Source organism: Chiloscyllium plagiosum, unplaced genomic scaffold (genome assembly GCF_037043375.1).
Source record: "Chiloscyllium plagiosum isolate Xiang-an unplaced genomic scaffold, Cpla_swu_hap1 HiC_scaffold_27, whole genome shotgun sequence".
In the NCBI taxonomy this organism is placed as follows: Eukaryota; Metazoa; Chordata; class Chondrichthyes; order Orectolobiformes; family Hemiscylliidae; genus Chiloscyllium; species Chiloscyllium plagiosum.
Window position 1 is genome coordinate 10,551,126 of NW_028270165.1, and position 11,712 is coordinate 10,562,837.

Below are 11,712 nucleotides of genomic sequence, written 5' to 3' on the forward strand. Positions count from 1 at the left end.
AAGCAGTGAGCTGTCTGGAGAAAGGCTGCTAATACTGTCTCCTTCTGCCCTTCTAACTTCAACTGTAAGCCTCTGTTTCAGTTTTACTTTGTTTAAGGGGTTTGTTTTTTTTGGTACTGTTGTGTACCAGCATTGCGAAGAGTGTGAAGAGTTTCTCCACAGCTTGTACTGTACTTCATAAAGTTTGGTTGTTCACAGAAGTTGGCGTATTGCAGTATAAGAAGCTCAAGCAAAAGAACTTAACAAAGGAACCTAAAGGATAATTCTTTCATGCAGAAAGTGGCGTGTTTAAGGAAAGAGCTGTCAGAGGAAGTGGTGGGTGCTGGTACAATTATGACATTAAAAGGCATCTGGATGGGTATACGATTAGGAAGGATTTAGATGATATGGGCCAGATGCTGGCAAATCAGCCGAGATTAGGTCAGGTTATCTAGTTGGCACGAATGAATTAGACCAAAGGGTCTGTTTCTGTGCTACATATCTTTATCAGTCTGGCTTGCCACTAACATTTGCCACATCTATATGTACACTTTCTCTCTGGTGTAAGTGTCAATGCCTTGATGTCTCATTCTTAACCGGACTGGCAGTGATGATTTTTGTAATCTTTTCTTACAGACTATCTGAAGACAGAAGTTTCAAAGTCAACAGATAAAGGGCTCAAGTCCAAAATGTTGATTTTCCTGCTTATCTGATGCTGCTTGCTGTGCTGCGCTTTTCCAGCGACGCATTTTTTGACTCTGAATCTCCAGCGTCTCCATTCCTCACTTTCACGTCAATGTCTGACAGTCACTCAATCCATCAGGACCGCAACAATTTTCAACTATGATTCTGTGAGAAGGAGCAAAGCTTTCTTTTTGCTTCCTGTTTGAGTACGGGGGGACTGGTTGAAAGACCCGACTGTTGCAGCGCACTAAGTGTGGAGCCTGAAACGACTCTACTGCCTGGAAAGAAGAATTCACGGCGGGGTTGTACACGTGTGTGTGTGTGTGTGTGTGCGCAGCTGAAGCTTCGGCCATGGAGAAACCCGAGGCAACACTCCCCGTTGAGAAACCATGGAAGTGTGGCAACTGCGGGAAGGGGTTCCGTGTCCCATCTGTGGTGGCGGCTCATCAGTGCAATCACACTGGAAAGAGGCCGTTCTCCTGCCCCGAGCGGGCGAAGGGCTTTACTTGCTCCTGTGTCCTGCTGGCCCACCAGCATATACAGACTGGTGAGAGGATGTTTTACTGCTCCGTGTGCGGGAAAGGGTTCACTTGTGTGGACAACCTCCAGACCCACCAGCGAATCCATGCAGGGGAGAGGCTTTTCAGTTGCCACGAGTGCGGGAAAGCCTTTAGCAATTCCTCCGACCTGCTGAAGCACCAGCGAGTCCACACGGGGGAGAGGCCATTCAGCTGCCCAGAGTGCGGGAAGGCCTTCAGCGACTCCTCCAACCTGCTGAGGCACCAACGGGTCCACACGGGGGAGAGGCCCTTCAGCTGTCCAGAGTGTGGGAAGGCCTTCAGCAATTCCTCCAACCTGCTGGCCCATCAGCGGGTCCACATGGGGGAGAGGCCCTTCAGCTGCCCAGAGTGCGGGAAGGCCTTCAGTAAATCCTCCAACCTGCTGGCCCATCAGCGGGTCCACACGGGGGAGAGGCCCTTCAGCTGCCCAGAGTGCGGGAAGGCCTTCAGCAATTCCTCCGACCTGCTGAGACACCGGCGAATCCACACGGGGGAGAGGCCTTTCGCCTGCTCTGAGTGTGGTAAGGCCTTCAGCAATTCCTCTGACCTGTTGTCCCACCAGCGGGTCCACACCAGGGAAAGACCATTCAACTGCCCTGAGTGTGGAAAGGGGTTCACCCGCTCCTCCAAACTGCTGGCCCACCAATGGGTTCACACCGGGGAGAGGCCGTTTGCCTGCCCCGACTGCGGGCGGAGGTTCACATTGTCCTGCAACTTGCGGAGGCACCAGCGGGGGCACCAGTGCACCCAACAATCAGATTCCACCAGTGACGCTGCAGTGGGTCACCCCCAGGGCTGAACCTCTTGCCCATTCTGACAGTGGGTGCAGTGGGCTTTTTTTGTTTTGTGCTGGACTCACCATCCCCTACCCCCCCTCCCCCCCCCACCCAAGCCCACCACCTGGGTGGCATGGTGACTCAGTGGTTAGTACCACTGCCTCACGATGCTGACCTGGGTTCAATTCCACCCTCGGTGACTGTCTGTGTGTAGCTTTCACGATGCCCCCCCCACGTCTCTATGGGTTACTTCTGAGTGCTGCGGTTTCCTTCCCCTGGTCTAAAGGTGTGCAGGTTAGGATGGATTGGCCCATCTAAATTGTCCCAAAGTGTTCAGGGATATGTAGGTGTGGTGCATTAGTCAGGGGTAAATGTAGAGGAATAGGAATAGGGGAATGGGTCTGGCTGGGTTACTCTGCGGAGGGCCAGTGTGGACTTGTTGGGCTAAAGGACCTGTTTCCATACTATTGGGAATCTAATCTTAAAAAAAAGAATTCCTCCAAGCAATACTGATAAAATATGCCGAGTTGGACAAAGTATCCCATCAAGTTTGAGACAAACCCAGAGTTGAAGAAGTCCGTAGTCACATAACACCATGTTACAGTGCAACAAGTTTATTTGAAATCACAAACTTTAGGAGCATTGCTCTTTCATGAGTGCTGCTCCTTCATCATTTCATTTGGTGCCATGTGACTTCTGACCTTGTCCACCCCAATTCAACACCAGCACCTCCACATCAGAGTTGATGAATGAGATTGGAGTTTATTCGGCCTGATTTAGTGAGATGTTCATTTGGAAACTCAAAACTGTCGGACCGACAAAGAGACAAGAATCATAGAGTCCCACAGCAGGAGACAGGCCCTTCGGTCCAACATGGTCCATGCCAACCAAACTGTCCATCAACACTAAGCCCATTTCCCTGCATTTGGCCCATTTCCTTCCATACCTTTCCTATCCACTTATTTGTCCAAATGCCTTTTAAATATTGTTAATGTACCCACCTCAACCACTTCCGCTGGCATTTCATTCCATATGTGTACCACCGTCTGCATAAAAAAAAAGTTGCCCTTCACATTCCCTTTTATTCTTTTTCCTCTAACCTTAAACTGATGCCCTCTAGCTCTCACTTCCCCAACCCCGGGGTAAACGTCTGAGTGCATTCACCCTCTCCATGCCTCTCACGATCACTTCACGTCTCTAAGGGCCCCTCTCCGTCTCTAATGCTCTAAATAAAAATATCTTAGCTTGTCCAACCTCTCCCTTTTACACAGACCCTTTAGTCCTGGCAACATCCTTGTATATGTCTTCAGCACTCTTCCAAGTTTAATAACATATTTGTTATAGACACTGCCCTGTCTACCTGTTTTGTTGGAAATATAGGACCTAATCCAAACTGGATAATCTGGCTGATGGGGCAGAAAACCACTTCCTTTCTTAAGAGAGAAGTCTCCTGGAGAGAACTGGCTGGCTGACTGATCTACTGACCCTCAGTGTCCCACTGCCCTCAGTTATCTGGAGGGAGTCCACACATTTGCCTAAGGTGGTGCTTGAAACCTTTATCATCTTTGGGATGGATCCCCATTCATTCCGTGCTATGAAGTCATGCAGCCTGGAAACAGACCCTTCAGACCAACCAGTCCATGATCCCCAACTAAACTAGTGCCACCCATCTGCTCCTGGCCTGTATCCAGTTTGTTAATAGTTTTGTTCATTTGTTCACTGTGAGAGTTGGATAAATAAATTGCTGATTGTTGATTTTAAAGTGTTGGGGATTTATTCTTCTCACGAGAGCAGGTTACACCACTTTTCATGCTAATTTTACAGATTATTGGGCGACACTCCTCTGTTTGAGAAAGGTGGTGCTGTCAGCCTTCGCTTTATAAGAGTATTGACGTGATGTACTGCTGAATGCAATGGAGTCAACATGAATCCCAGCCTCTCTCTGTGGTTGTGGGTGAATCGCCTTAATTTGGCTCTTAACTCAGAAACTGCACACAATTAACTGCTGAAACAATGATTTACACTTTATTGTATGCAGCAACCAAAAATAAAACTCCTCAAGTAACCAAGTTCAACCTTACTCACAACTTTGCTATCACCCAATTGATGGCAGAATTTAACTGAGTTTCCACCAACAGTTTGTCTCTGGAAGTATCCAGGGATTCAGTGCAGCATTCTTCTTCCAAGTACTGCTGCTGCATCTTTCTGGAGTTGCATTCTGGTGGAGATTCCTCGCTTTCAAATCTGTGATGCGATGCTTCTTTAGATTCTAACACCACCTCCCCACACTTCTGGAGATCTCCCGTCTGTAGCTTACCTTCTTATCCTCGAGGGTTAGTGGTTTGTTTGATACAGCCTTTCCTGCAAAAAACCCCTTTACGTCAGTGCCTTCCTTCCACAGACAAACTTAATTGTCCTTTTGTCATGAGGTTATTAAGCACTTAGCTCATCGGTCCCAGGAAACAACTTGTTGTTTTGCGTCCTTCTTCCCAGGGATGGGTAACTACCAGAAATTAGGCCATTCAGCCCATTGAGTCTGCTCCACTATTCAATCATGGCTGATATGTTTCTCAACTCAATTCTCCCCGTAACCCTTGATATGTAAGAATGATTGAATGGTGGAGCAGACTCAATGAGCTGAATGGCCTCATTTCTGCTTCTGAGGTCTTCTGATGTAGCAGTTTCTCAGTGGCCCTTTTGTTTCTTGGTCCAGAAAGAGTTACTGCTGACTCAGGGAGTTTGGAAAGTTCTGGAGTTTACAGGACCACACCACATTCCTCTCTGCCTCCTCCCGAGATACTGGCAATTCCCAAGATCCCTTGGTATCCCTGAAAACAATCGAGGTATCTGTAAATCTCTGCTGCTACTCAGGAACAGAAAGATTATGGGGAGAGACTATGGAGTTCTACTCCAGGATTCTCTCAAGGTAAACTTACAGGTTGAGTCAGTGGTTAGGAAGGCAAATGCAATGAAGGCATTTATTTTGATCAGACTTGAATATAAAAGCAGGGATGTACTTCTGAGGCTCTGTGAGGCTCCAGTCAGGCCACAATTGGAGTACTGTATGTAGATTTGGGCCTCATATCTCAGGAAGGATGTCTGGCCCTGGAACATGTTCAGAGGAGGTTCACCAGAATGGTCCAGGAATGAAAAATTTAACATATGAAGAACATTAGAGGACTCTAGGTTTATACTTCATGGAGTTCAGAAGGATGAGAGGGGATCGAATTGAAACCTACAGAATAATGAACGGCGTGGATGTTGGGAATATGTTTCCATTGGTAGGAAAGACTAGAAACTGAGGGCTCAGCTTTCGCGTCAAGGGAAGACCCTTTAGAACAGAGGGGAGAGAAACTTCTTAAACCAGAGTGTGGTGAATCTATGGAATTCACCGCCACAGAAGGCTGCGGAGGCCAAGTTACTGAGTATATTTAAGACTGAGATAGATAGGTTCTTGAGTATCAAGGGGATAAGGGTTACGGGGAGAATGCGGTTGAGAAACGTATCAGCCATGATTGAATGGCGAAGCAGATTCAATGGGCTGAATGGCCTAATTTCTGCTCCACTTGTCTTATGATATGCTGATGTGTGGAGGGGTGAGGAGGGAGGAAAAAAAGAGATGAAGAGAGAAAGACAGTTAAAGTGAAGCTCGATAGTGATGAAGAAAATATAAGAATTGTATGATAAATGGCAGAACACATAGGAGCACTGGCATACAGAGGGATCTGGGCATATAGATCCGTGGAAGTGGTAATGCAGGTGGGCATGGTGGTCAAGAAGGCACACAGCATGCTTCCTTGAGTGTAAGAGTTACGTTACAGCTCTTTATTCTGACCACATTCGGAATATTGTGTGCAGTTCTGGTCACGGTGCTACTGGAAGGATGTGGGTGGTCTGGCAGAGGGTACAGACAAGGTTCACCAGGACATTGTCTAGTCTGGAGGGCTCTCGTTACGAGCAGAGGAGGCATAAACCTGGATTGTTTTCTTTGGAAAAACAGAGGCTGAGAGGAGACCTCGACAAAATGATGAGACACACAGATTGGCTGGACAGGGGTGGCAGGGTAGCTCAGTGGTTCGCACTGACGCCTCACAGTGCCAGAGCCCTGCGTTCGATTTTAGTCTCAGGCAACTATCTGTGTGGAGTTGGCACATTGTCCCTGCACCCCACCTCCCGTGTCTGTGTGGGCTTCCTCCGGGTGCTCGGGCTTCCTCCTACAATCCAAACTTGTATAGGTTAGGGTGGATTAGCGATGCTAAATTACCCATAGCGTCCAGGGAGAGGCAGGTTAAGTTGGATTGTCTGTATGTAAATTGCCCCAATGTTCAGGGATGTGTATGTTCGGTGCATTAGTCAGGAGTAAATGTAGATAATAGGGGTAAGGGAACGGGTCTCTATGTGTTAATCTTTGGAGGGCCGGTGTTGACTTGTTGGGCTGAATGGTCTGTTTCCACGCTGGAGGGATTCTGTGATAGTCAGAGGCGTTTTTTCCCTCCAGGGTGGAAAGGTCAACTAAAAGAGGGTACAGGTTCAAGGTGAAAGGGGGACTGTTTGGGGGAGAAGTGGTGGGGGTGAGGAATTGACACAGAGAGGTGGTGGGTTTCTGGAACGCACTGCCAGTGGAGGTAGTGGAAGCAGGCACCTTAACAATGTTTAAGGTGTATCTTGATAGACACATGAAGGGGAGGTGAACAGAGGAACAGAAACCACACATGGGCAATAAATAGCAGGTCTAAGTAAGGATTAAGAATTAGCACAGGCTTGAGGGTGTGTGTGTGCCTAAACCAAGTGAGAAGAGCCTGTGACTGTGCTGTATTGTATTGATACAGCTTTCCCCCACTATTTGAAAGTAGAGTGTTCTTTTCATAAGCCGAAATGGGCCTAAAGCGAAGAAGCAATTACCATGAATTAATTTATATTATGCCTTTCTTTGTAAAAGTGACAATCCTCTTCGGATTTCTTTCGATTTGTGAGAACAGGTATTAATGTAGGTCTTTTGTAAAAGTGAAGTAGTGTAAAGTGACTTTCGAAAAGTGGGGGATACCCTTATGCAGATGGAGGGGAGATGGGGGAGCAATGAAGAGGGGTGGATGGAGGCTCAGGTGGAGAATAAACACAGAGACCAATTGAGCCTGGCCCTGTGCTGGAGACTCAATGGGACAGAGACAAATGTATCTATTTCAGGTATACCTGCAGTATGCTCCATCCAGGATAAAAACAAAAATGTCCTTCATCTGCTTCAGCATACAGGGCAGATGAGCAGTTTCTCCACAATGTGGACTAGGAGGTGATGCGACTGAGTGAAGCCTTTCCTGTGCTGAATGCAGGTGATTGGCCGCTGCCCAGTATATAAATGCTGATGAATATCAGGCAGGCGGGGAAGGGAAACCGTTCCTACACTCCCTGCATTTTCATGATTTCTCCGAGTGCAGGTATACTCGTATTTCTCCAGGTTCAACAATCAGTTGAAACTTGCTCACACTTACAGCACAGGTGTGGTGTTACTGGTGGACTGGTAATTGGAGGACTCTCATTCAGTCTGTAAAGCATGTTCCAGTCACTACTCTGGTGTGAGGGTATGTGAGACTCTGAGTTTCCAGTCACACTGACGTTTAAAACCTAACTAAGCAGACAGACCTTCTCCCCTTTGTTTTCAAGGCCATCAATATCCAAGTCCTGGTGAATCAAGCGATTGTCAGACTTCGATGTGATGTTTGGTCTGAGATTTCTGCCTCCAAATTCTTCTCTTGTAATATTCCTGTGGAAAGAGATTGCAAAGGTCATCGCTGTCAGTCCACAATAGAAAATCAAAACACACAATTCTAGTTTCTGTGGAACATTCTTTCCTCTCTTAATACCCAAGATCTTTGTGCTGATCTTTATGTAAATGTATACAGCAGGGTAATGTGGTGGATTGCATACTCCATGAAGAGTCCACTCAAGTTGCTGAATGAACATCTATCATGCGGTATTGATGTTCTTACTGAAGATACACAATATTCTGCTGTACAATATTACGAGCCCAGCAACAACTGCAAATCAGGCTTTGAGAGCTATAAACATTCCATCAAATATGTAACATATACCCCAGACTTATCTGTCTTATATTAACGCACGGTTGTCTTAAATCTGAGTCTTCTGGAAATGTAAGTTTTAAGTGTGACTTTTTGTAAAAGAAGCTGTCATTTTGGACTCCTTCCATGCCATACTGACTCTATTACTGGAAATACATCCATACTACACCAGGATTCATGGATCAATGACGTGAGGCTAATCTTTACCCTCTTATAATTTTCTGTTACATAAATGTTTCGACGAATGCCAACGCTTTTCACCAGTCATAGAGTCAGAGACATAAAGCACAGAAACAAATCCTTCAATCTAACTTGTCCATGCCAATCGGATATCCAAAATTAGTCTAGTTCCATTTGTCATCACTTGGTCCATATCCCTCTAAACCCTTCCTTTTCATATATCCATCCAGATGCCTCCACCACTTCCTCTGGCAGCTCATTCCATACACGCATCACCCTCTGCAAAAAATGGTTGACTGCAAGGTCCCTTTTAAATTTTTCCCCTCTCGCCCGAAACCTATGCCCTCTAGTTCTGCACTCCCCCTATCCCAGGGAAAAGACCTTGTCTATCCACCCTATCCACACCCCTCAAGTTTTTATGAACCTCTTTAAAAAACACACACTCAGCCTGAGATGCTCTTGGGAAAACAGCCCCATCCTATTCAGCCTCTCCTTGTGGTTCAAACCCTCCTACCCTGGCAACAGCCTTGTGAATCTTTTCTGAATCCTTTCAAGTATCACAACATCCTTCCTAGAGAAGGGAGACCAGAATTGCACACAATATTCCAGAAGAAGCCGACTGAAACTGACTTTTGCAGAGTTTGCTCGCTGCTTGGATTCATACTCTCTGCCTCCCGTTGCTGCAAATGAACAGTGCTTCCCCCCTTCTCTCTCCCTCCCAGGATAAGGAATGGAAAGGAGGAGACATTGCTTCACTCCCAGATTTTACCCAGAAGAGTCCCCCTACTGTCTGAATGTGCAAGTTGGACCATGAGCTTCTGAAGCTACTGCTGCTCCTCTCTTTCTCTGAATGAAGATTGAGCTTCACCCCAGACTGCAACTCCCTTCCTCTGTCCAAACATCTGTGAGCACAGCACATTTTTGTTGAAGTAAGGCATCTTTCCTGAATGTTACAATTAAAGGGGTGTCTTCCCCCTGATATTCAAAGGGATGGTAAGTCAGAGACGGGCCACGCCTTGTGTTGTGTGGCATGTGTGACAGTTGCAACAGGATGTCCCAACTCCTATGCTCAATTCAAAATTTGAGAGAAGGTTTGTAGCTCGGGTGCTCTTTGTTGTGGTTCTGTTCGCCGAGCTGGGAATTTTTGTTGCAGACGTTTCATCCCCTGTCCAGGTGACATCCTTAGTGCTTGGGAGCCTCTTGTGAAGCGCTTCTGTGATGTTTCCTCCAGCATTTATAGTGGTTTGTCTCTGCTGCTTCCGGTTGTCAGTTCCAACTGTCCGCTGCATTTGCCGGTGTATTGGGTCCAGGTCAATGTGTTTGTTGATAGAATCTGTGGATGAGTGCCATGCCAGAGAACAGCCAGGGAATTCCTAAAGGCATGGCCTCTAGGCATTTTTACAGCGCCACATTTTTCAACTCTGGATCTGGGACAAGGTGTGTGGTGTGGGGGTGGGTGGGGTGGGGGGAGGGGAAATAAAGAAACTGGTGAAATAAAGAAACTGGTGAAATCTATATTGATCCTATGTAGTTAGTGGGTCCCAAAGCAGAAGACGAGGTGTTCTTCCTACAAGCGTCAGGTAGCTAGAGCTTGGAGGAGAGGCAGCCGAGGACTTGCATGTCCTTGACGGATTGGGAGGGGGGAGTTAAAGTGTTCAGCCACAAGGTGGTGGGGTCATTTAGTTTTGGCGTCTCAGAGCTGTTCCCTGAAATGTTCTGCAAGTTGGCGTCCAGACTCCCCAATGTGGCAGAGACCACATCGGGAGCAATGGACTTATAAATAAATCTTATAAACAAATTGCACAAATCTTAGCCTGCTAGAGTTATTTTCTTTAATTAAGTTAAAGAAAATTTTAATTAAATTGGGTGACTACATGAAACGGTTTGTTGGTCAGACTCACATCATCCTCCTCAAATGAGACAATGCCATGAATATCAGTGAACTGCTTATTTTGTTAGAACCACAAGTTCTTGATTTATTTTCACAACTTACTGATATTCACATCTGCACATTCAATGTCAAACTCGGACATCAGAAATGACATGATACCATTAATTTTTTCTTACAATAATCCAACAAACAAATTAATAACACAGTGAATACCAAGTCTCATTAATATGAAATTAAATTTGACCAAATAAAATGTAAAATCAGGATGGGAGATAACAAATGGGGGAAGGGCAGAAGGCAAGAAATGCAGCATCATAGAAGGTGCTCCTCCAGGGAGTGTATTTTACCAACTACAACTGCTCAATATAAACAAACACTCTGACATGATCCTCCGGTTTTAATGTAAACCATAGCCCCATACAGTAGGTACCATTTAAATAAGTTAATAGATACAAGCCTTGACCAAATCCAGCCTCCAGCCGGACTCCCCGCTTCTTGGAGCTCGGACCTTCCTCCAGCTCCGGGTTGTTGAGCTCCTGGGCTCCGGCTGCCGCCGAAGAAGCCACGGGCGCCGGCTCTCTCTCCTCCACCGCCGACATTTTTAATTTGTTTTCTCGTTCACCCGGTAACCGTCACCTCCCCCTTCCCGGGCCCCGGGAATTACACACAAATAAACAATAAACCCCACCGGGGACTGCCTCCTTTTCTTCACAACTTTTGTTTGGAAAGTTCCGACTTTAATTTGTAATGTATTTTAAAGGTATTTTCTGAGGTAAACGATGCCTGTCTGCCCCCCTCCCTCCGTCAGAAACCGCCCGCTGAGTCGATGAGAAAACCGCAGCCTCGCGCCGCCATCTTTGTTTTTCTTCTTCTTTCCGTCTCCTCCTTCAGTGACGCGCGTCATCTCCAATCAGAGCGCACCTTACACCACCTGACCAATGGCAGCTGGCATTCCGTGTCGTGTTGGTCCCACCCTCGGTAAACTCTCTCTCCGATTAGTCGGTACCGACCACAAGCTTTGGGATTGGTGGGGAATTTCACAATCATGTCAGTGTATCCGCCCTTTTCATTCCCGTTCATTCTTTCAACAGCAGATGACCCAATTTACTGCAACGGGCTCTGGGGCTATAGCGGTAATGTCACATATTCAGGGAGAAGATGTGATTTTTAACGTTATCAACCAATTCAACTGTGGCACCTCCACATCCATTCATTCAACCGAAGAGGGCTCAATTTAGTGTAAAGGGCTCTGAGGGTATATTATTTGCATCCTATGTTAAGAAGAAACCTCTGCCCATTCATTCAATAGAAGAAGGCCTATTTGCTGCAGAGGTTTTTTTTTATGGCGCAGTGGTAGTGTCCCTACCTTCTTCGCTATGAGGATGCGTCATAGCAAGTTTTTAGTCATAAGTCACATGACACCAGGTTATAGTCCAGCAGGTTTGTTTGGAGGGGATCTTACAGAAATATATTAAATTAAGAAAGAAATAGAAGTATGATGTTGCATTGGTAGGTGAGACTAAGATAAAAGCGCATGGCCTCAAGATTAGACGAAGCAGGTTGAAAAC

At 46.4% G+C, this 11,712-nt stretch overlaps 2 protein-coding genes across 2 annotated transcripts in view; one reads left to right on the plus strand and one right to left on the minus strand.

Moving 5' to 3' along the window:
• The window catches only part of LOC148143074 (uncharacterized), a 312,271-nt gene that overhangs the window by 274,243 nt on the left and 26,316 nt on the right, over positions 1-11,712 (minus strand). The gene's annotated exons all lie outside the window — the stretch shown is intronic.
• LOC148143086 (uncharacterized) overlaps positions 1-11,712 on the plus strand; it is a 260,306-nt gene that overhangs the window by 1,008 nt on the left and 247,586 nt on the right. The window contains exon 2 of the mRNA XM_087973994.1: positions 616-1,892. Within this exon, the coding sequence (XP_087830120.1) occupies positions 1,015-1,892 (878 nt within the window). The 5' untranslated portion in view covers positions 616-1,014. The remainder of the gene's footprint in view (positions 1-615; positions 1,893-11,712) is intronic.